The following is a 23,351-nucleotide window of genomic DNA, read 5'->3' on the forward strand; positions in this document are numbered from 1 at the left end:
TGGTCGACACAGCTGTCGGAGTTATCCGATGATAAAGTGCCATCGTGCCAAAGCCTTTACACGGTGACATCTAACATGGAAGGCGTGTAACACTGGATCGGAATAGAAAATATTAGCTCGGTAAGACGATTCTATTGCAGCAAAGTGGATTGAAGTATCTCATGGCTCATTCAAGGACAGGCTGCGTTTGTTTCATACCTCAAGGCTGTTCGCGATCTCGAGCCGGACACAGCTCTTCGGAGTGATCAGAAACACCTTGGTAATGCAGATCAACTAGCAAACCGTGTCTATAAACGAACGCCATATCATGACTGTGAAATATACAGTATGTAGATGCATTCAATGCTCATGCCAGAAGAGCAATGACACCTGCCAACACACCAGCAGCACTGAGGACGAATTCACCACTTCGTCGATTCTGCCCGTTGGCAGTATTTGTGCTTCCAGTGGTTGCCGCAACACCGCCATTCGACTCGCTGCTTGCTTCGCTGGTGCTGGTAGCAAAACTGCTCTCGGTGCGCGAATTGGAAAGGGACGTTGTGACTTGACTTCCAGTCCCTGTTCCGGATAGGGTTACAACGCCAACGGAATTGATGGTTGCCGTTGGAACGATACTATCTGTGCCACCGCCGATAGGTGAAGTGGTGGAGGCAACTGGAACGACAGTTGCTGTTGTAACCAACGTCACTTGCCCACCATCTCCACTTGAACTCTGATCACTTTTGCTACTGAACGTCAATCCGGTGATTTGGGCAAGTGTGTCCCCGTTTCCAACAGCCAATATCTTATACCCAGACCCTGAGCCTTGTATTGTGCCGGCAGGCACAGTATACGACCCGGTGTATGAAACGACACCCGTCGCAATTGTCAGATCTGTGTCCGAACCGGACTTGCCAAGTTTAAGGTCGATGGTCGAGGGATCCGTATAGCTGAGAGACCACCAAATGACGACATCCTTGCTTGGGTCTATGCGCGAGTCGGAGCTTGGAGAGGTGAATTCGAGGCCAAGTGAGGAGGGAAAGAGTGTCGCCAGGCAGGCTACAACTTGGAAATGCGATCGCATCGGTGGGGGTGACTGATGGTTTGCGGTTTCCTTCTGCGAGGGTTAATGGGTGCCAATGCGAGATGGTATGTTTTGGTGGGTAACGACCTGCAAATATCTGGAAAATGAGGGCGAAACTAGCAAATTGATAAAGAACGGACGCACTTGACAATGGCCAGATGCAGCACAGACGACTCCTCCGCAATGAGAAAACCACGAGGAGTGTGGAGGAATCTCCTCAGGACGCGAAACAAAAGGGAAACGCAGGCGTCATAAGGCCTGCGAAAGCAATCAAATCCTAGCGCGACTATCCGTCTGCATTGGGAAGATGGGGCAGTTGAGGCTGAGGGACTTTTCCTCTTGCGGCTTTTCTTCAATAAATCATAACACGAGGCTCCGCTACTCGGCTCGGTTATGCACCTACATATACGAGTACCCAGTTCCCTATGTACTCGGTACAAGCAGACACAACGTCTCAACAACTGCGACTGGTCATGTTGGCCAAGCGAAAACAAGCTCCAGCTCCGGCTAAAAATACTCCTCCAAATGTAAGCTCGGTATTGGAATGGGAGGTACGCAGTATCTGCACCTATGCATGTATGTACCTCTTGCGGACCCGAGACAGCTACACAGCTTCCGTGATACCAAGAGACTCGTACAGTCTCAGCCTTCCGGGATTCGGACGACTACTCAAACATCTTCATCAGAACAAAACCGGGGTTCAAGGGGTGGGGCATTATGCAATCATCAGACAGTTGATTCTCGAGCCCTAATAATAAACTCCTGTCAAGCAATACGTCGTGTATAAAACGATGGGTTATCAGAGGACAATTTCGTATCACAGCAGGCCGTGTTGCAAGACGTGTCCATCTGTCAGCCAGACCCCTTCAAATGTCACCATAAGCACCATTCCTCGAGGTTTACAGGTCAATCAAACTCCCGCCCTGTTGACCAGCCAGCCGAGCTCCGTACGGATTATTCTGCTGACCATACCCGCCCGCGAATGCACTACCTGGCCCGGTTTGAGCTGGCATTTGTTGGCCAAACCCGGTAGCCTGGGCTGAAAAGAAAGGGTTGGTGCCGGTTTGTGCGGCGCGCAGGCGATCGAGACCTTGCCCAGCCGAATTGACAAACGTTCCTGGTGCGGTATGTTGGGCTGGAATACGCAGATCGCCTGTGTTTCCAAATGTATCCTGCCCTTCCCCTGAAGCCAACAAGGCATTGAGCTTGGCATGTTGTGGATTGACTGGCTTTTGTTGTTGCTGGGAGGTCGGCTGTGGTGCTGAGTAATTCGTGATTGGGTTGGGTTGGTGCTGGAAGGTCGGCTGCGGTGCTGAGTAACTCGTGATTGGATTGGGTTGGGAAGGCTGGGTGAATTGCGTGGTGGGCTGCGACTCGAACAGAGTGCCCAGCGAAGGTTGAGTGCTTGGCCGGGCGAAGGGCGATGGGGATGACTGCTGCGCTCTCTGTGCGAAGGGATTATTGGACCCGGTAGGCAACGGCTTGAGTGCAGCCGGGGTTTGGGGTGATGGACTGGCCCAAGGGTTGTTTGTTCCAGGCTGGAGGTGATTTTGCTGAGGTGACTGGATTCCGAACAGGTCACCAGAAGGCTGCACACCATACGGATTATTGGTCTGAAACGCAGTCTGCTGAGGTTGGATAGTGTTCTGCTGCTGCAAGAATGGTGGCTGGCCGAATTGATCATATCCTGTCGGATGGACAGGCTGAAAGCCATTGGCGAACCCATTTTGAAACCCTGTCTGCTGAGGCTGGGCGTATTGGTTGTTCAAGAAGCCGGTGCTCTGTGGTTGCTGTTGAAGTGGATTACCAAACCAATCCACAGCAGGCTGTTGTTGGTAGCCCTGATTGTATCCAGTTGGCTGATTCTGCGCTGGTGGTGGCGCGGGCGTGTCATCCACAAGTAAAGCAGCGTTTTGCTCCTCAAGCTTCCGGGCACGTTGCTCCGCTTCCTCCTTACTGAGCTGTATCGCTCTCAGGACATCCGGATCTTGTTCATCATCCTGCTCGTTTTGACGCCTGCGAGCCTCGTCTTCGGCGCTCTGACGAATTGCCTTTCTAATTTGGATTGCCTCCTCAGGGGGGATATCGTCTGCTTGATCGTTACGCTTTTGACTGCGTTGAGGATAGGTAGGACCAGCGATGGCCTGCTTTGCGTATTCGTCAATTCCCGCGACACGGGCCTTCCACAATTTGCGGTCGGAGCGTTCGCTGCGCAGACGATCCTCGTCCAGGATGAGTGCAGTCAATTCTTTGGCAGATGTGCGGACTGCATCAATCAGCATGTGCGGCTCTGAAAATGAGGGCCATGAAACTGCTCACCGTTTTGTCCCACGTCTCTGCCATCCTCATCAATATATTGGAACTCTCGCAATGTCTTGATGATGTAAATGTTCTTTCTAGCCCAGGTGACCACCAGTTCCGAGCCCTCGTGCAGACAATAGTCAAGGACTTTCAATGACTTCAGCACATGTCGCCAGTTCTTGCCTTTGTCGTTTAGCCGCTTATCGAGCATATCCATGATCTCGTAGAAGTCACTCGGGCTATACAAATAGGATCAGCATAGGCAGCAACCTTGCCATTGAACAAATCTTACTTGTTGAATGTGAGGGCTGCAATCTCAGCCATGTCCGTACCCGTCGGGCCCCATGGATCGTTGGAGGTAGCTTTATCGCCATTGATTCAGTGTGTGAAGGAAGACCGCTAGGAGCGAACACCTACCATTTCGCACCTTGACCTGAACACTACTGTATCCCTTTGTGACATTTTTAACACTTCTCACGACTTTCGACATACTTCCTCCTTTTTTGTAGATGGGCGCAGACTGCAGCGAGGAACCTCTGTAGATGTTCTCGGAGGACCGCTGAGTGCGGGAGCCGTCACCGAGTTCGTTTGAAACCCCGACTATGGTACGGCGACGAGAGGGTTGATCCCGAAATGAGCGGCTAGGCGTCTCAGTGACCGAATAGCTGCGGCCGGTTCGATCGGTCACTGTGCGCACAGGGGGGATGTTTTGGTAAAGAAGAGGTGAGGCGAAGAATGCCAGATTGACTGACTGTCCGAAGAAGCCTTAAAAGTTGTTAGGTAAGAGCAGTTAACGTCAGGTGGGCGGCAAGGCAAGCGCCCGCAAAGCCCACAAGCCCACAAAAAGTCTGAATTGAGCGATGCCCGATGCCCTGGGTGCCTGCCTGGCGGAAGCAGGAGGCTGCTGACGATGATGATTATCGCCTAGACCTGGCTAGTTAGTTGCTTGGTGGGTGGAGGAGGAGGGAAATGATGGCGTGGCGCAGTTGCTGCTAGTAGTGGCTGATGATGGAGTACGAGGTCCACTGATGATGCAGATTGTTCTTGATCTGTGCTTGAATGGTCTGTCTCAGGTCAGGTACAATGATGCTGCAGGAGAATTTGAAGCGGGAGGAGCAGCAGGAGTAAGAGGGATACGTTATGAAATACTATCACCACAACCTCTTGGAAGGAGGAGGGACAAGGTCCATGTGACAGATAGCTGGCGTTGGGTTAGTGTGCCTTTTTCCCTCATCCACCCCTCGTCCTCTCGTTCATCTTCCAAGGTTCCTTCTACCACTCTGTACCATTGGAACTGCTGTTGGTGGCCGCGTCAAGCTTCCCACTTGGCAGCTTGAGCTCGCCCCGACTCTGTCAGCGATGAACCGACCCTTCCGAAGCGAACCATACCAAGTGCGGAGGTGCAGGCATCACCTAATTAATACCTACGGCGCCGCAGTCTACGCAATTCACGATGTCCTCGTCTGACTCAACATCACCACACATTTCCTATGTCCTTCGTACCGGCAGCTGCTCGGCCTGTGAAGTGGATATTACTGAAAGATTTGATAAGAGTCAAGGAGACGCTGTTACAGAGTTTACCATCATCGATGCAGCACCAGCGGTTCCCTGATTGCCAGTACTGACCTCCACCAACCCATACCCTAGGTCTTTCTAACGATACTATTTAAGAGGGATCCAAGTACATGAAGGATGCCATCAATGAAAATATACATGGCAAACATGGATGTCTAGACAACGAAAGGGTGTAACAGGCCTACCATCAGGTGAAAACATAGTTCGCCTCTAAGATGAAGTCCTGATGCGAACATCACCCAAAGGATAGGGAAAAAACTCTCCCCTCACAGCAGACTTTTGAGTTGGGCATCTACTTTTTGAAGGAACATCTTACTACCAAACACCGAGATTGGGCGCCTGCCCACGCGATCGGTACTCTTATCAACAGCTGGATGAACCAAATCGTCACCGATCAGCGCCTCTATCGCGGAGTCTGGCGACAAAAAGAGTATAATACGCTTCATGTCCTTCGGCGACTGAATATCTCCTGGTTTACTCATATCTTCCAAGAGGGAAGTCGAGGTTTTGACCTCTCTCTCTCTCTTTCTCTCTCAGTAGAGTTCTTCCAATTGTCCTCATGATGTCAGTCGATTCTCGTGCTGGAGATATCGTTGGCACAAACGAACAGTACAACCAGAAGACAATGTATGCCAAACATGAAGATATCCTCTTACGTTTAGACGGCGGTGACGAGGAGGTTGTAACAAACATCAGCGCTACTGTCACACTCAAATTCGAGAAAGGCGAAAAGTAAGTCATGTTAACCTTTCATTCTACTCGTCAATACTTACAATCTTCTCAGGTATTCAAACGACAATCGCACGCGATGTGTCGAATCTTTCAAGGACCCATCATAAAACTGTGTCGATCTCATTCTCCTCTGGGTGGGTCATTGCCTGCGTCATGGATTCTTTGCAGATGGGCAAACACTACCCGAAGTCCTCTCTGCTGCTAAAAGACGAAGAGATCGTACATTGCGATATAAATACCCACACTAGCCCGCTATCGCCAAAGTTCATGAACATCAACATGAACGACTCAAGATTGACCACGCAGCCACTGTGAGTCAGGTTCGGAGCACAGTTGATGTTCTCGGTACACAGACTGGCTTCCTAACTCGCCTAGTCTCACATGATGTCCGGAGTGAGTCTGCAAAGAACCTCGCACAGCTTCCAAAGCATCTTATGCAGACGCATAACAGCGGCATTGCCCGTGCAATGAGTCATACAAAAAAGAGAATGGGAAAAAACTACAACAAGGACAAAGATAACCCCTTGAATGTATAGAAGGCCACAAACAAAGAGACAAGAATTGACAATCGCCTCATCCAGACTCAGTCACCATTCCCAAAGCCAAATCATCAGGAAATGAGGAAGATCATAGATGATGCTGTTGTTGTTCATGCAGATGATATTCAACGAACTACTACTCGCGACATCTCATTCTTCCTTAGTTCGACCCCTGGTAGGGACTACGACGGCTATCATGAATATTGCCAAGGTCGCGAAAAATATGGCCGCAGTACACTCATGGAAATGTACCACGAGTGGGCCGCAGGGGTCGCAGAGGCATCAGATGATCCGCCATTATTAAAGCGACAAGGATTCGACGATGGTATTGCACTATTACCAACTACCTCGTCTAGTCAAGATCTTCAACCTAGTCATCAATCATCAAATGTTCTACCCCCAGGTCGCATTCAGGCATTAATCAACCATCGATCTATCAGCCAGCAAATCGTCAGGAACCTACTTTCTGACCATTAGATCCTCATCTTTTGGACCCTCAGTCGCCACTTCCTATTACCATGCCGCGCATCCTCCCAGTCTGACTCTCCCGGAGTCTATATCTACCGTGGATGAAAATCTCGAATCCCTTGAACCGCTCGAGCCCCTTGTACCCCAAGAACAACAGGAGCTCGGGATCCTCAATGAGAAAGATATGGCTGGAAGTCTATAGGAGACGCTTCATAGCCCTATCGTCGATGAGACAACTGCTGCCGCTAGTCCAGACTCTGGAGCCCTTCTGTTGAGCCTTGATGAAGCTCGATCACAACTCGAACGTGGAGGCACAGACTTTCCCACTTCTCTGCTTCACAAGCCAGACCCGACAGAGTTTGTCCTCTACTTCTCACGATATCATAAGGTAAACAACAACGGCTTGAAAGGAGCAGTTTCAAACCATTGCTGGACGGCGCTCGAACTTTGCAAGAGAATCAGAATGATACCTTTTAAAGGATGCACATCGACTTGTGATGCAGTATCAGCATTCAATGGATTCGAGACTTCCTCTAAATGCATCATTCGACAGGTAACGTATGTCATCGATTGAAGCTGAAGGTTGACAGACAAACAACAGGCCCTGAATGGGATGGGCATTTCGCATGGTTTTCAATTTCAGCATCCTTGACATCACGACTTTTGACAAATACACCCAGGTCAAGTGGTGGTCAAGTAGTGTGCTCCGTATACATCGCAGAGATAAGGTAAGCTGTACCTCGAACACCTCACATCACTAAGGTTTCATGCTTTGCTTTGAGGCAGGAGTCTTCTTCTCCCTCTCTCGCTACATCTCCCCAACATGCAACAATCTCGCGTGATTGACATCTGAGCCCTCCATATGGTTCATGGCCTGTCCGTGATACTTCTGAAATCCTTCCGTATTCGTATATTTCAAGTGTTGTTCCATGTTGTCCCAGCCAGTGAAGAGGACGAACTGCTGTTCCTTTAGTTCCTCGCCTTCACTTGAAGGGTCGTATCCTCTGTCGAGGCGCCACCCCCCTGCGATCCGCCCCGGTTCCCCCACCACTGACTCCAAGGCGTGTCTGATGTCCTGTACTACAGCCGCGAATTGGCTCCTGTGCCCGTCCTTGACGAAGAACCGATCAACCGAGAGGACATCATGGCGGAGCAGCAGCGGGTCGACGCGCTGGTCAATGTCGAGATGAAACATCCACTCCACCGTGACCTGGTCCCTAAGCAGGCGGAGGATTTCCTGGTTCTCTGCGCCGGGGATGAACTCGCGCATGTGAAACTCGACAGACGGCCACGATCCCAGGATGAATATCACTTCGGGGTCCTCGATGCAGTGGTAATACCAGAATTCGTGCCCGCTGGCCTGTTCCATGGCGGTCTTGGCCTGCGCGAGATGCGCGCGCAGCGACGGCGTCGAGGCCGTGGTGCCCTTGTGGAGGCGCAGGTGAGCGAGCTCGGTGACGGGCATTGTTGTTGTCGATTGTTGAGTGTTGAGTGTCGAGCGTCAATTGTCAAGGCGGTGGCGGTGCGTGTGGGTGAGGGTGAGGTGGGGGAGGATTCTGGATGCGGTCGACAGGTAGAGGATTCGTGGAACACTACCTACTGTATGTACTAGGCAGTACCCGATACTAGGTACCAGGTCCTAGGTCCTATGTACTAGGTAGATAGGTAGGTAGGTAGGTAGGTTGTCAAGGAACGCGTTACTCAGTCCTCAGTGTTCAGTACTTGTTTCTCGTAGTCTTGCTTGTATTTCCGTGCCCGAAAGCATTGGAAGAATACTCGAAAATGTATATAACATATCTGGCGTAGAAGTATATCGATGATGTCCTCGGACGATACGTCACATACTTTCTGCCTGCGATGATGATTATGATCGCCAGGCTCCCAAACGCTTCGCCACGAACCGAGTTATGAATACCTATTTGGGAAGATGTCACGGAGCCGAGTACATAATCGGTATTAACTCGTACATGTACGTCTAATCGGGTCGTTACGGTGCGTGTCATTAATAAATTCGCCATGTGGCATTGACCGGATCCTCGTTTGATGATAGAGAGAGATGCTCCGCTCATTCCTTTTGCAGATTTTCCCAGCTATGTACAATTGTAACCGTCTCTATCTCCACTATATACGATCTCAGGTATACCAAATATTCCTGAGCCCAGGGTATGTAGATGCGACATCGCATCTAGTCTTCCTGTACGGAGCCCGGCGTCGGCTCGTAGTAGTGGATCGCGCCCTTGGCCTTTGCACAGGTCGTGTTTGGAGCAGTAGCATTGACCGGAATGGAATTGCCGTCTTGAGGACGTCCGACAACCTAGATACACGCAGAATTCGTTAGTCATGAGAGCCTGAAGCAGATTTTCCCTTTATGGGGGGGGGCTGTCCTGGGGAATGCCACTCACATGCATATAGTACCACACTTCGCTGAGGACGGTGCGCCCGCTGTCGGTGCTATTGGCTGCCATTCCCTCCTTCGTCGTATTATATCTTGGCCCTGAACATCCGATATACGGCACCGCACCGTACTTTTTGGCCAACTGTCCTTGAATGGCACTCAACGAATAGGTCGTGCTATTACTGGGAACAATCTTGGCCTCGTTCAGCCACTCCCATGTCGGCAATCTCTTGTAATACTTGATGGCTGTCTCGAAGAAATCCACCACATCCTCGTGTTCGACGTACTCCGGCCCGTAGCAAGGCAGATCAAAGGTTGAGTAACAAGTCGCATGTTTGGAGAATTCGTGGCCCCAGAAATCGTGGTTTGGCGCCCCTTGGTTGATCCAGAACTTGTTCATCCAGTCCAACAGGTCAAATCGTCCAAAGGGCTCGAGGAACGTGCCCACATTCGGCCCCGTATAAGCCGGTACCACGGTTCCGTTCGGCAGGCCATTTGTCGTGTTCGGCGCCGGAGCAGGATCGTACTGACGATTCAAATCGCAATATTGCGTAAATGAACCATTGCAGAAGTCCGGCCAAAGTCCGTGAAGCGTGAAAGAATTGGGTGGTAGCTTTTGGCCTTGAGCTTCGAGACCAGTATAGGTATTCCAAAATTGGGTGCTGAGCAAAAGACCCCCAAAGGTTTCGGTGCAACAGGTGTCGACTTGATCGGCAGTAGCTTGTGAAGAGCAGGAGAGAACAGCAGGTTCTGAGGGTAGCAATTGGTGAGATATTCTCTCGTAGTTGTTCGAAAGACAACAGCTCGAATATAGGGCTGATGCCGATGTTCACTTACCGAGGATGCAAGTGTGGTTCTGTTTGCTCTCACCGTATAGAGAGGCTTTGACAGCACTCACTAGGCCAAGCAAGAAGGCGGTAGACTTTAGTGAAGCCATGTCGGACTAAAGTCTCTGACCTGAGGGTGTTGGGGGAGACGAGGCTGCAATTGGTAGTGAAGACAGAATAAGCTTCCTTGCACTGAACATCCTGGAGGGAAAAAGCGACCTTATATACCAGCTTACATAGCTGGAGCATGCCTGCAGTAGCTTCGGCGTGGTCCTCTTGCCTGGACCATGTCGGCAGGGTATCTTCGCAAGACGATCTCGCATCTGCAGGAATCCATCATGCTCTCCACACCACGGGATGGTGATCAGGCGGGAGAGCTGGAGCTTTCGACGAGTCGCAGAGCGTGATTCATGCACCTGCACTCCATAGGTCGAGCCTGGAACAAAATTAGGGAAACCGTGCAAAAGCTCTCGCCAAAAATGCAAGTAATCAGTATGGTGACAGCATGATGGACTCAATGGAACATGGCGTGCATTGGTACAAAGCTGTACTTGTAGATTGCGTGCATGATTGATTGGTCGATGAGATAACGGAAGACGGGGAATTGGGGAGGCGAACATGGGAACTGACAACAGGGTTACATGGAAACCGAGGACCATCAGGATGTTGGACGTTGCGTAACCACTGGCTCGGAATTCGCCGCGATCGAAGAACAAAACAATAGCCAAAGGTCAAGACCGAGATTGGCCTCGTAACGTGCTCTTCTTCTTGTCCGGGAAGTGAACGCTCGTACTCGGAGGTGTATACTCGTAGTTGATCTATGTCATTGCAACATGCTGGTACAATTCGACAAGGGAGAAAGAGGGAGCCACCCCAGAAAGAATTACTCGTATAGTATCTAATTTCCGCCGAGGGTAACCAATCACTAGAAGAAAGTCATTCATCCGGACGATAGTCGGTCTGCCCGAGCATTTCCTGTCCTTTTGGCAAGTCGGGCGCACTCGTCGCAGTTGGCTGGACCGGAGCTCGATTGGCTGCAGCATTGAGCCGTTCATCTAACGCTTTGAGGGCCAGTGCGCGCCGTCGTTCGGCCTCTTCCCGTTTGCTCATGCCTCGTGCTCCGCGGGCGTGTTTGTTGAAACTGGGAAGGCCTGCCTCCCCCCTTGCGGCGGCTTGTTCATTCCCACTCGCGATTTCTTCCTCAGAGAAAGGTGTGCATATCTTCAGATTACACAACAGAATGTAGACCTGATCGCAGAAAGCGGCAACTGGCGCCTGCATGACATCAGGAAAGAAGGTTGCAAAGGCGAACGTTTCGCTGGCATCACCCTTCAAGCCCCGACCATCAGTCCCCGATCCCGACAGATCAGGCTGGCGCTTGTAGAAGCGGAGGTATGTCCAAGTTGTTATCAATCCATACCATGCGAGGAAAAGGCCAACATCGGTGCCGATGATCAGTCCGGAGAGGGTGTTTAGCGCGAGGAAAACTGCAGGGAAATGCTTGACACGCATCTTGATCATGCCCTTGTATATGCTGACGGTATGCTCGGGAACGAGCTGCTTAAAGGCAACTAGGAAGGCCGCCTGTGTCGAAATACCACCAGCGATGGGAGTCATGGCTCTTTCAGGATTGCCCGTAATGGCTCCCCAAAGGATGTAGGTTGGCACCATCAGCAAGTTGGGTATTATAGATGAGATCAGGATAACGTAAACAAAACCCTGAGTTCCCCATGCTCTTTCCAGGTATTTTCCACCAAAGAAAATATTGACGCCGTTGATGAGGAGGGTAAGGATATTTTGCTCAACAAAGGTTGCGCTCAGGAACGTCCAAGGATACCACAGACATTGTGAAGGAACCAAGGCTAAGTATGGGACGATGGGTCGTACGGGTGGGTTTGTCGTTGTCGGATCGCCAACACTGGCATTATCTGTTGACAGCCTCCATCGCGCGATGTTGTAGAGGAAGGATAAGGACACAATAGTCCCAAGCAGGACCCGAGTGACAGGAGGGAGGTTGATGCGAATGGCCATTGCGGAGGGATCGAAGGGCTCAATTCACATCCCGACGCTGCCAGAGATGACCGAGATGCTGATGACCGTCACGGGACAGTCGAGATGTCTGCGGCAGTATGTATGGAGGTCGTATTCTGATGCAGGAACCCAAAAAGTCGATTGAATCCAAGGCTCAGGCTCAGGCTCAGGCTCAGGCGCAGGCGCAGGCGTAGGCGCAGGGAGTTAGTTGCCTAGCCACTTCTGAAGCGCATGCAGCCGATGCTAACTACAACGGGCACGAACGAGGAGGTGGCACTGGTGGCTGGATTTCTTTAGGCAACGATCCTGACCACACCGATCCTGTGGGGATCTGGATATGCTCGTAAGTATCGTAGAGGAACACCGCAAGAGGATATTTTGAAGATGTATCTAGGTGATTGTCGACAGCTGTCATATCATTTGATTATATTTGTCCCTCGTGACCGGCCACCATTAGCACTCCCATTGGCATTTACTGGATTAAACCTCTTTCCTTGGTCAGTGGCCTCAAAGATCGGCTGTCACGAGATACACTGACATGTCGATGGAGACGATAAGTTGTACGAGCAGGTTGGCTGCACTTCAGTACCTGTAGGCAAAGGCTGGACACACCTGAAACTCGAATAGCCCAGCTGCAGGTAATTGATTGGTCCCAAGCGGGGGTCCCTGACTCCCTGGGGGTTGCAGGTGGGTGCCAGGGACACAGTGCTTGGCTCTTCCGCCAAAAACCCACTAACGAAGTGGCCCCAAGTAGTTAGAGGGGTCCTCCCCCCAAAGCCCCCCAAAGCGCTGCCACATATCCCAGGCCCAAGCGCCCTAGCAGCCTCTCAGCCTAGTGGCCTCTAGTGGCTAACAGGCGTGTTTTCTCGGTTCTCACAAGTGACAAAGTGACAGACAACCTTGCCCTGTCCATCCCATCCCATCCCATCGCAAAAAACTCATCTCCCATCACCACTTTCTCTTCTTCAAGAACCATTGCGAATTGGTCATTACCCATCTGCACACCTCAAAACTTCTTTTTACTTTCAGACCTGTACATTTAACCCACGATCGAGACCTCTCAGGACCTTTGTTTCATTATTTTGTTTGCGCCCGACTAATAGCTTCCACTCTCATTTTCGCCCAGCGGCAATCCATCGCTACTCTCCCTCACAATCCTAACGACATCGGGGAGGAGTTAGGTCATCTTGCGCACGTCTCATTTCTGTAGTCTCCGTCGTCCAGTTGACTGAGCCTCTCCATTCTCCGTTCAGTGGACTGCGATTTGCCGACTAACACTCCTCAAACTGGGACACGAACAAAACGACTCTGTGGCGGCCTGCAGTTCAAGCGGAATGTCGGCATGGAGACCGACGCTGCATCAACATTCAGTGCAAAGCCTCCTCCGCTGACTTCGGACCAACTGAATTATCTTATATGGAGGTGCGCGCGCGTCTGTTCCTGTCTCTTGTTATGGGCTGTTCCCAGCGATACTGACGAATTTTCGCAGATATCTTCAGGAATCAGGTAGGGCCGCGTTCCCGGGATCCACCGCTGCGTACGAACGCACTAAACCAATCCTAATAGGCTACGCTGAGGCTGCGGTCAAGCTTCAACGCGATTGGAATGTCAACGCAGAAAGCCTCCCATTTGCGAAATGTGTCCAAGGCCACGCCCTGGTTTCTCTTGTGCAAAAAGGTCTCCGCTATCACCACTTGTCGCTCACGATTGATGAGGTATTCCAACCCACTCAACTGCAGGTAGGAATTGTGCACCTACTAACCCCGATTTAGAATGGCCGGCCTTCGAAACAGCTCAATCCATCCATGTTCTTCTTTGGCCCCGAGAGCGAGAAACCCCCCCGCGAACGGCCTGATGAGCCGATCATTTCGGCACCTTCACCAATCGAGTCCGTCACGGATCCCCGAAGACAACCTCGCGATGGCATGACAAACGGTCTTCAGGAAGCCCTGGCTGCCCAACCGGCTGTCAAACGAGGCAGGAAGACAGCACCTAGCTCGGAACGAACTGGAAGCGTTGCGCGCAAACCTTCAGCATCTGCAAATCGACATGGTCATTCATCCGCCATGGACGTGGACATGCTAAACGGCCATCTTGCCTCTCACGCCGACGCCAGATCTCCGTCTGCCACCGAGCCGGGAGCTGATGAGAGCGGCCCACTTACTAATGGTATCAAGGCTGATGAGCGTATGGATATCGATGAAGATTCTCTAGCCGCAGATCATCACAACCATGAACCACACATTGAGGTCGTGCTGCCGACTGTCCATACTCTAGCCACGGGGCACAGCGTCGGTATTCAAGTTGCTCCTGCCAAAGTTGCAAACCTTTCCGCATCCACTACCATCCTTGAGCTGCCCCCCAATCCTGGCTCTGAAATACCCAAGTCCATTAGTCGAATTCAATGGAGACCTGGGGACGACAACCTGCTGACAGCAATGGGGGATGATTTTTGTGGGTTCTGGACAGCTGCCGACCAAGCTTCAGACGCCGTTGGATCACCCAGCTTTCAAGAGCTGCTAGAATCGAGAGATGAAAAATCTATCAGTTCAATGGCATGGGAGCCAAATGGAGAACTGCTTGCAGTTGCGACGTTCAGCGCCCGCTTTGGGCAGATACATATGTTTGACGGTCAGGACCACTCTATGCTCGAGGCCCTACCGGCATCGCAAAGAGCAATTGCCTCTCTGCTGTGGCTTCAACAAGGTTCGCGCTTGCTCGGCCTCGCTCCCTATGACGCTGAGACTACGAACCCTGACCACGGCGGTGGTTCCTCTATCCTTCTCTGGGATCTATCTCGATTATCCGGCCTTGCCGAACCTTCATCGGTCCCTATCCCCGAAATACTTGTGGATTTGGATAGTACATTTGTTGGTGGAGCTGGCATTGTTTGTGCTGCGGGGGAGAACGCAGTCTACCTCTGTCGCGCCTTCACAACTATCGCGATCGAGCGGAAGTGGGCTTCGGATGTCAGCGAGGAAGACCAATGGACCTTCATCAGGTGCACCGTGCAAGGGACCAGGCATGGGGAAAGCGAGGTCATCTTGTTTGCTGCGTCCGCCGACACCGGTACCCTATGGATGCCAGCCCAGAACGTGTTCAGAAGAGGCGCACATGATTCACCTATTACAGGCCTCGAAATCCGGCATCGCATCCCTGGCACGTCGCTTCCTGCGTCGAGACACGAGTTTGCAACTTCGTCCATGGACGGAACTATCAAAGTTTGGCAGTACGATGTGATGAGCAATTCGTTAACGTCAGTGTGCAAACTCATCATCGGACATGGCTCGCCTATCATGACGCTATCGTATTCTCCCGATGGCTTCTGCTTGGCAGGAGCCAGCTATGATGCTGCTCGCATCTGGAACGCCGAGCATAGCCACAACCTGATGGCAACTTGGAAGGACGAACAGAACTTATGGAAGGGTGCACAGCTGAAGGATGATGACATTCTGAGTACTTGTAACTCTGCGAGTGTTGACCTCGATACGATTCACCCGACTTATCATACATTGGCTTGGGACGGCCAGAGTAAAAGGCTCGCTTTCGGCCTAGGATCTCAGGTAAGCATCGTTCATCCCGCCCAGTTCCATCGTGCTGCGCTCACATGTTCAGGTTGCTCTCATGCATTTGCAACGATGAAAATCTTCCTTGCGCTAGCCAGTGTCAGCTCGATCTGAGACTCGATGTACTACTAATATGTATGACCATCAGCATCTAGGGTATTGATGCATGTCCAATTGTTGTTGGCGCTCTCTCCTGGATAATCGAACGCTATGGTCAAAGAGATATTAAAACCGGGTGTAATGAACATACAGGTGGAAGCAATGAAGACCGGTACTTTCCAAGGTTGGGCAACACCAGTAACCCTTTGACCCTCATTAATCAGACTTCAGTTGCTGTCTCAAATTCACCCCATTCGTTATCACTGTCCTCAGGGATAGTTTTGAAGTCCTTTGCACGAGAAACTTTAGCGGCGGTTTGTGACGACCTCAACTCCTCCTCTACATCACGGAAACCTCTAAGCCACGCCGTGACACCCTCCTGCAAGGCCCTCACATCGGGGGGCCCGTCGAACCCAAAGTGGCCTCGAGATTCGACTGGTTCCTCCACATAGTAGCGCCCACGAAACCTGCCTCGGCCTCTGGTGACAACTTTCCGGGATTGAGAGGGTCGGTTTGGTGTTGGGGAACCATTAATCCATCCTTCTAGACCGGACACTGCGCTCGACATAGCTTTCACCGCTGTCTCCTTCTTGGCTGATTCGGATTGGGCCTCCCTCAGTCTGTTTCGGAGACTGTCATTGTGCTGGGTCAGGTCGCGATTCTGCTTCCTGAGGGTTACTATCTCTTCGGCGAACTCTCGCACCCGCCGCTCTTGTTGGATACAGCGCTGCGCGACTGCCTCGAGCTTTTCGACTGTCAGCTGGTGCAAATGTCGTTGTTCCTGCTGTCGCATGCGCATAGAGTCAACCGTGGAGGTCAGGTGTACGCGAATGAGCTCAAGATCAGCCTCTGTGGCACTCGACGTACCAGGCAGAGGTGACGGTGCGGATTGACTTTGATGTGTTGTCTCGCAATCGCTCTCTTCGCTGGCCAGCGATTCCTCCTCCAATGCAGCCTCAATCTCGTCCATGGCTTTCTCGATCCTCCGTCTCTTTTGACCTCGAATCGCTGCATCCTGCTCGCACGCCCAAATTTCAGAAACTAGACCATTGAGGCGGTCAGCAATCGCAGAATCGTCTTCCGTTTCGCCAGGCTGCGAAGAACTCGATTCTTTCTCGAGAGGAGCTGGTGATCGGGTCCGCATACTAATGGCGGAATCAGCGAAAAGAGAAGTGTTTGTCCAGGCTGAACCGGGGCGGGTTGGGGATGGAGTGGCGGCGCCGTCAGGTTGATTGTTGGCCAGGGACATAATTGTGCAACTCTTGTGACATGTGCGACACCGAGTACGAGTAAATGATTTCCTCGAGTGTTGGAAAAGTGAATGAGCGCAGCCTGCCAGCTGGGCAGAATATGGTGTGGGCAATGATGCGAAGAATGCGCATGTGCCGCTGTACAAGTAGTTGTGGCTGGTGTTTGAGTGGCTGGTCGTTCATAGATTATTGGAGGAACCAGGTGGGGTGTCGATTAATCATTTGCGCCGACGATGTGCCGGACTCCTCCTTGCACGCTTCGCTCCAAAACTAAAAGACAGCGGTGACTCTCACGCCAGTCCCACGCGTATTCCATGTTCAACTTTGCTTACCGCAAATCCTCCTGTACGGCCAGAGTAATGAAAATCCTCCTCTCCGAGAGATAGCTTGTCATAAACGGCGAGCCTGAAGAACTAGCGGCTCTGATCCGATATGCCCCGTTGTTCCAGTGACAGGCCATAATATCCCCTCTGGTTCCCTCAGTCTGTGGTTTTCCTCCATGGTACTTTCTGCTCTTACAACCCCTTTCATCTCACTTCATGGCTCACATATACCAGGCAAAAGTTCAACCCTCCCTTGAGGAGGTTTCCTCCATTCTCTCCAAGTCCCGATCATCCAAATTCCCTCCGAATCTCGTACCGTTATGCGCTCAAATCCCCGCCGACCTTTTTACTCCCACACAAGCATATTTAAAAGTATCAGAGGGCTCGAAGCTGTCGTTTCTGTACGAAAGTGCGGCAACTACCGGGACAATTGGTCGGTATAGTTTTGTCGGGGCGAATCCCCTCAAAGTCATCAAATCCGGCCCAGGTCATGGACCTGAGGAAGATCCGCTCCCACGGCTCGAACAGGAACTCTCGCAGTACAGAGTCGCGACCGTGCCCTCCCTACGACTCCCGCCCTTGACCGGAGGGGTCATTGGGTATGTTGGTTATGATTGTGTCCGATACTTTGAGCCCAAGACGGCCCGTCCGATGAAGGACGTCCTGAAGCTGCCCGAGAGCTTCTTCATGCTCTACGACACAATAGTGGCTTTTGATCACTTCTTCAACGTCTGCAAGGTTATCACATACCTGCGGGTACCGTCGTCAGAGTCGACTTCCGACCTGCAGTCAGCGTATGATAAAGCATGCACAACACTATACAGAACGGTTTCACTCCTGCAGGGAGAACACATTCCTCTGCCCTACCAACCACCCATAGCTCTCAATCAACCTTCTAAATCGAACTTTGGCAAGACAGGATATGAGGCGCACGTCACCCGGCTTAAGAAGCATGTGACCAAAGGAGACATTATTCAGGCGGTACCTTCGCACCGTATATCACGCCCTACTACGCTCCATCCATTCAATATCTACCGGCATCTACGGACAGTCAACCCCTCACCGTACCTATTCTACATCGATTGCGAGGACTTCAGCATCGTTGGTGCATCGCCAGAGCTACTAGTAAAAGAAGAGGCTGGCCGTATTATAACCCATCCCATCGCGGGCACGGTCAAGAGAGGTCAAACCCCTGAAGAAGATGAGCAACTGGCCGAGGAACTGCGTAACAGCCTCAAAGACCGTGCCGAACATGTGATGCTGGTGGACCTGGCCCGCAACGACATCAACCGAGTCTGTGACCCCTTGTCCACTCGTGTCGACCGACTCATGGTGGTGGAGCGGTTCAGCCACGTTCAGCATCTGGTCAGTCAGGTTTCAGGTGTGTTAAGAGAAGGCGAGAACCGCTTCACCGCTTTTCGAAGTATTTTCCCCGCAGGCACGGTCTCGGGAGCTCCCAAAGTCAAGGCTATGGAACTCATTGCAGAACTAGAACAGGAGAAACGAGGTGTCTATGCTGGTGCGGTAGGGTATTTCGGCTTCTCCCACGTGTCACTCGACGGATCAAAGATTGAAGATGAAGGGGCAATGGACACTTGCATCGCACTACGCACGATGGTGGTGAAAGACGGCGTTGCATATTTGCAGGCTGGCGGAGGAATTGTCTTTGACAGTGTCGAGGAGGATGAGTGGATTGAAACAATGAACAAGCTGGGAGCGAATATTAGGACTATTGAGGAAGCAGAAAAAAGATATTTGGAGCTCGAAAAGTTGCGCAATGGAAACGGGGCTGGGCAGGCAAATGGTGTCGCTATCTAGACCAAGTACATATCAAGACTTATACAAGGCAGAATGCCACAGAATCTAAAATAATTCAGTCATTGTCGAATGGCTCGAGGGAGAATCCAGCATAAGGGAAAAAGGGATTGTGCGTAGCAATATTCGTTCTGAACTAATCCATTTACGGCCTAGCGAGACAAAGCTTGGCGGGAAATCGCACAGAGGAAATTATCCTGCACGGATTGAACTGAACATTCGTGAAGCGTTTACAGCCTACACTTCTGTCTTTTCTTTGCCAATTCTCAACTGCTGGTACCTGTCAGGGCTCTCCTCAGTCTTGACAGTCCTGATCAGCGTGCCGTCGACAAGATGAAGTTGAATATTTCGTACCCGGCCAACGGGTCGCAGAAGTTGATCGAAGTCGAAGATGACCGCAAGCTGCGCGTCTTCATGGAGAAGCGCATGGGCAACGAAGTCCCAGGTGACAGTCTAGGAGATGAATGGAAGGGCTACGTATGGTCATCTTGTCATATCTGTTTCCTCGCTATGTTGCGGATGAAAGAGTTGCTGACGGATATTGTGCGAGACAGATCTTCCGCATCACTGGTGGTAATGACAAGCAAGGCTTTCCCATGAAGCAGGGTGTTGTACGTGCTGCCATCCCTTAGCTTGGTGAAAGCGCCAGCGAAAACTCGACGAAGAATCCTCGCTGAGACTTGTTCATAACAGATGCTCCCTACCCGTGTCAAACTCCTCCTTTCCGACGGCCACTCCTGCTACCGACCCCGACGAACCGGTGAACGCAAGCGCAAGTCCGTTCGTGGCTGCATTGTCGGGCAAGATCTCGCCGTCCTCGCTCTATCCATCGTCAAGCAGGGCGATGGAGAGATTCCCGGTCTCACTGATGTGGTCAACCCCAAGCGCCTGGGTCCCAAGCGAGCCACCAAGATTCGGAGATTCTTTGGTTTGACCAAGCAAGATGATGTCAGGTATGTGTCTTGATACAAACACCTCACCACTACATCGACATTTGCCAACATGATTCTACAGAAAATTCGTCATCCGCCGCGAAGTCGTGCCTAAGAAAGAAGGTGCCAAGCCCTACACCAAAGCCCCCAAGATTCAGAGACTTGTCACTCCCCAGCGCATGCAACACAAGAGACACCGGATCGCACTCAAGAGAAGACGCGCTGAGGCCGCCAAAGACGCTGCGAACGAGTATGCTCAGTTGTTGGCCAAGCGTGTGCATGAGGAACGTGAGAAGAGGACCGAGTTGAGGAAGAGACGTGCCTCCTCGATGAGGAAGGAGTAGATGCCCGAATCGATTTTTGCAGGATACCTCTTTCACAATAGCTTTACGCATACTACGTCGACCAAGGCATGAAAATCGATGGTTGTCAGCTCAGCCTATTGGAGACAAGGTCTTGTGTGATGGTACTCGGAGGCAAGGCAAGAAATGCCATCCCTGCGAATGATAGCCTCAGGAGTTGAAGATCAGGGATGGCTTGTGAGACTGTGGAGAGTGTGCACAGCGCAGAATGTGTGGTGTCGTTTTCAAATACTGATGGGAAACTCGTCTCAAAATCCTGTCTCGCAAGCGGCATGGGAGGGATAGATCAGGGGAAAAAGGGTCAATCTGGCAGAAGAAAAGACTGAACATGACCTCTTGGTGACACTTCTCACGCCGGTACTACTCTGTGCCCCTTCACTTGCCCTGTCATTTCTTCCCTTTCCATGATATTTGACCTCGCCGTGCTGCCCCGTATACCTCTTCTTTCTCAAACATCGATCTCTTGTGACTTGACTCAAAACTCGGAACGCCCAGGATTTCCCACGGGTGGAAGACCAGTAACAGCGCTGCAAATTACCCAACTCCAAGTGCCCCGCCACGCCGCCAACCAGCGGCGCCTGAGTCAGTCTCGCGGGGAATCCCTACCCGGTAAATTTTTCGAAATCAGCTTAACTTTTAAATCCCATGCCACCAGACTTGATTGTTCCTCCTGCCCTTGTTACTGCCCTTCAGAATGCTTCGTCGGTAATCGCATCTACTCAAAACTCCTCCGAAGCCATGGCGTCGAACTCGATCAAGCTCTTGACTGGGAACAGTCACCCGGAGCTGGCGCATGCTGTCGCCAAAAGGTATGCGCTACCTACCCTCCATGCGGCCCCTTGGGTGGCATAGTCGGGTCCATTCTCTAGGCGAAGCTGACTCTTTTGTGCTCTCGTGTGTCCCAGACTGGGTATCGAGCTAGTCAAGATTATGGTGTTGCAATACTCAAACCAAGAGACCAGTGTCACGATCGGCGAGTCGGTCAGAGACGAAGATGGTACGGCATTCATTCCCTTTGCTGCGGGACAGTTGTTCCTGAATTCGTGCCTTTCTGGGGTCTTCTGTGTGCAGGAGCCTAATTTCATGGCGAAATAGTCTTCATCCTTCAATCGACCCGACCAAACGACATCAACGACGGCCTGATGGAACTGCTCATCATCTGCAACGCCTGCAAGACCGCCTCCGCCCGCCGTGTCACCGCCATCCTACCGAACTTCCCCTATGCTAGACAAGATAAAAAGGACAAGTCGCGAGCTCCCATCACGGCAAAACTCATGGCAAACATGCTTCAGACGGCGGGCTGCAACCATGTCATTACCATGGACTTGCACGCTTCGCAGATTCAAGGCTTCTTCAACGTGCCCGTGGACAATCTCTACGCAGAGCCTAACAGTGTCAAATGGATTCGGGAAAACCTCATGCATGCTAGCGAGACCGGCTTGGAGGTGAACGGACCAAGGCAGGAGTGTGTTATTGTGAGCCCGGATGCTGGGGGAGCCAAGCGAGCCACATCCATGGCCGACAAACTCGATTTGCCATTTGCTTTGATACACAAAGAACGATCCCGCCCTAACGAAGTCTCGCGGATGACGCTGGTGGGCACGGTGCAAGATAAAGTGGCCATTGTGGTGGACGACATGGCAGATACCTGTGGCACACTCGCAAAAGCCGCCGATACGCTGATCAAACACGGGGCGAAGGATGTGGTTGCGCTCGTCACTCATGGTATCTTGTCAGGGAAAGCCGTCGAGACTCTGCGAAACTCATCGCTGAGCCGCTTGGTCATGACCAATACGGTCCCGGTCAGCGAGGACAAGCTCGAAGCTCTCAAGGTTCCTGAAGGCCAGAAGGGATGCAGGCTCGAGTTTATTGACATTGCCCCCGTCCTGGCGGAGGCCATCAGGCGGACGCACAATGGCGAAAGCGTGAGTTATTTGTTCAACAATCCGGTGTCATAGCCCGGAGACCACGATTCGCACACATGAAACTGCCACCGCAACAGTCGTGGGATGGACGGATGGAGCATTCCAGGAATATTCACCAGTCGATGTTCCAAGATGTCTGCAAGATTAATGTTGCAGAAGGCGTTAGACATGCCAGGCTGCCAGTTCCTTCAAGACGTTGATACCCAGATATACTGCCTGTCTCTGCTAGGTTTGGAAGCCAGTCCCTTCCTTTTCTTTACTATGGATACAGAACTTTCCACACGGTCTCCTGGCCACTGAATGGATATTTCTGATCGCCAAGGGTCGATTTGGAGTTGTACCTTTTTGGATAATTTGAGAGGGAATAATCAAGGGTAGTTATTCCTCCTCAGCTTCGATGTCGTACCCTGGACGCAAACAATGGTTGTTGGCGGGGTTATTTGAAGTTGGTTCAAGCAATGGTCAAGCCACGGCCCATGCACTAGCTACAGCTGGCTGGATTGTATGTAAAGGCTGTCAGAAACAGCCAGGACAAACTTATGAAGAGACGTCGAATGTGAAGAGAAGCAGGAGTTGGAGGGGCGTTGGAACTATCGATGCTACTAGTTGACGTAAATGGGGTACGTTGGGGAAGTGGTGCAGACGATTTCGAATGGATCTTTGTCGTTTTCTGCGTTGGAAATGGTCGGAATTTAAGGAGACTTTGACACACATACATCATCATCATATGAATCGAGCGAGAGGTTGTCACATTGGGTACAAGAAGATGCTCTGTTACTCAGGGATGTGGATGCGGCATGAGAAATGCTTCAGCTAGCCACAGAAATAAGCGCAATGCCAAGGCCGCTAGTGGCTGGTCCAGAGCTTCGCCTTTATTAAACAGGCGCAGCCAAACGCAGCCCAACGTCGTTGACCGTCCATGTTGATCCCTGATTCCTCTATCGTCTCCCAGACGGACTCGGTTACAAGCTTCGCCTAAGCAGGCACAGAGAAACGCCACACATGAATATGGACAAGTTCACTTAAGGCTGCACCTCCTCTTCCTACACCATGGTGTCTAGATCCTTTCTGTCTGCAGTTCCCACTGGACGGCAGGTGAGCGCCGGACTCTGTCCCTGACATGGTTCTCTTCGGCTTCGCCCTCATCC

At 51.6% G+C, this 23,351-nt stretch overlaps 10 protein-coding genes across 10 annotated transcripts; 4 read left to right on the forward strand and 6 right to left on the reverse strand.

Moving 5' to 3' along the window:
* Positions 1-346: 346 nt before the first annotated feature.
* On the reverse strand, positions 347-1,063 carry AYO21_07209 (hypothetical protein; the record flags this gene model as incomplete). Its single annotated transcript, XM_022657166.1, has 1 exon — positions 347-1,063. The coding sequence occupies one exon, from the start codon at positions 1,061-1,063 to the stop codon at positions 347-349; it is 717 nt and encodes a 238-aa protein (XP_022510501.1).
* An 899-nt stretch (positions 1,064-1,962) lies between these two features.
* Positions 1,963-3,854, reverse strand: AYO21_07210 (hypothetical protein; the record flags this gene model as incomplete). Its single annotated transcript, XM_022657167.1, has 4 exons — positions 1,963-3,329; positions 3,383-3,603; positions 3,657-3,726; positions 3,782-3,854. The coding sequence occupies 4 exons, from the start codon at positions 3,852-3,854 to the stop codon at positions 1,963-1,965; spliced, it is 1,731 nt and encodes a 576-aa protein (XP_022510502.1).
* Positions 3,855-7,486: 3,632 nt separating this feature from the next.
* Positions 7,487-8,143, reverse strand: AYO21_07211 (hypothetical protein; the record flags this gene model as incomplete). Its single annotated transcript, XM_022657168.1, has 1 exon — positions 7,487-8,143. The coding sequence occupies one exon, from the start codon at positions 8,141-8,143 to the stop codon at positions 7,487-7,489; it is 657 nt and encodes a 218-aa protein (XP_022510503.1).
* Positions 8,144-8,863: 720 nt separating this feature from the next.
* AYO21_07212 (hypothetical protein) lies at positions 8,864-10,010 on the reverse strand (the record flags this gene model as incomplete). The annotated part of the gene is made up of 3 exons (XM_022657169.1): positions 8,864-8,992; positions 9,081-9,793; positions 9,911-10,010. 3 exons carry the CDS (start codon positions 10,008-10,010, stop codon positions 8,864-8,866), a joined length of 942 nt encoding a protein of 313 aa, XP_022510504.1.
* Positions 10,011-10,836: 826 nt separating this feature from the next.
* On the reverse strand, positions 10,837-11,931 carry AYO21_07213 (hypothetical protein; the record flags this gene model as incomplete). The annotated part of the gene is made up of 1 exon (XM_022657170.1): positions 10,837-11,931. One exon carries the CDS (start codon positions 11,929-11,931, stop codon positions 10,837-10,839), a length of 1,095 nt encoding a protein of 364 aa, XP_022510505.1.
* Positions 11,932-13,273: 1,342 nt separating this feature from the next.
* On the forward strand, positions 13,274-15,573 carry AYO21_07214 (hypothetical protein; the record flags this gene model as incomplete). Its single annotated transcript, XM_022657171.1, has 4 exons — positions 13,274-13,353; positions 13,421-13,646; positions 13,704-15,494; positions 15,547-15,573. The coding sequence occupies 4 exons, from the start codon at positions 13,274-13,276 to the stop codon at positions 15,571-15,573; spliced, it is 2,124 nt and encodes a 707-aa protein (XP_022510506.1).
* A 243-nt stretch (positions 15,574-15,816) lies between these two features.
* Positions 15,817-16,845, reverse strand: AYO21_07215 (hypothetical protein; the record flags this gene model as incomplete). The annotated part of the gene is made up of 1 exon (XM_022657172.1): positions 15,817-16,845. The coding sequence occupies one exon, from the start codon at positions 16,843-16,845 to the stop codon at positions 15,817-15,819; it is 1,029 nt and encodes a 342-aa protein (XP_022510507.1).
* Positions 16,846-17,385: 540 nt separating this feature from the next.
* On the forward strand, positions 17,386-18,987 carry AYO21_07216 (hypothetical protein; the record flags this gene model as incomplete). The annotated part of the gene is made up of 1 exon (XM_022657173.1): positions 17,386-18,987. The coding sequence occupies one exon, from the start codon at positions 17,386-17,388 to the stop codon at positions 18,985-18,987; it is 1,602 nt and encodes a 533-aa protein (XP_022510508.1).
* Positions 18,988-19,317: 330 nt separating this feature from the next.
* On the forward strand, positions 19,318-20,260 carry AYO21_07217 (40S ribosomal protein S6-B; the record flags this gene model as incomplete). Its single annotated transcript, XM_022657174.1, has 4 exons — positions 19,318-19,461; positions 19,539-19,595; positions 19,678-19,937; positions 19,999-20,260. The coding sequence occupies 4 exons, from the start codon at positions 19,318-19,320 to the stop codon at positions 20,258-20,260; spliced, it is 723 nt and encodes a 240-aa protein (XP_022510509.1).
* Positions 20,261-20,923: 663 nt separating this feature from the next.
* AYO21_07218 (hypothetical protein) lies at positions 20,924-22,236 on the forward strand (the record flags this gene model as incomplete). The annotated part of the gene is made up of 3 exons (XM_022657175.1): positions 20,924-21,087; positions 21,184-21,275; positions 21,374-22,236. The coding sequence occupies 3 exons, from the start codon at positions 20,924-20,926 to the stop codon at positions 22,234-22,236; spliced, it is 1,119 nt and encodes a 372-aa protein (XP_022510510.1).
* Positions 22,237-23,351: the final 1,115 nt, after the last annotated feature.

The sequence above is a fragment of the Fonsecaea monophora genome (genome assembly GCF_001642475.1).
Source record: "Fonsecaea monophora strain CBS 269.37 chromosome Unknown Scaff54, whole genome shotgun sequence".
Taxonomy (NCBI): domain Eukaryota; kingdom Fungi; phylum Ascomycota; class Eurotiomycetes; order Chaetothyriales; family Herpotrichiellaceae; genus Fonsecaea; species Fonsecaea monophora.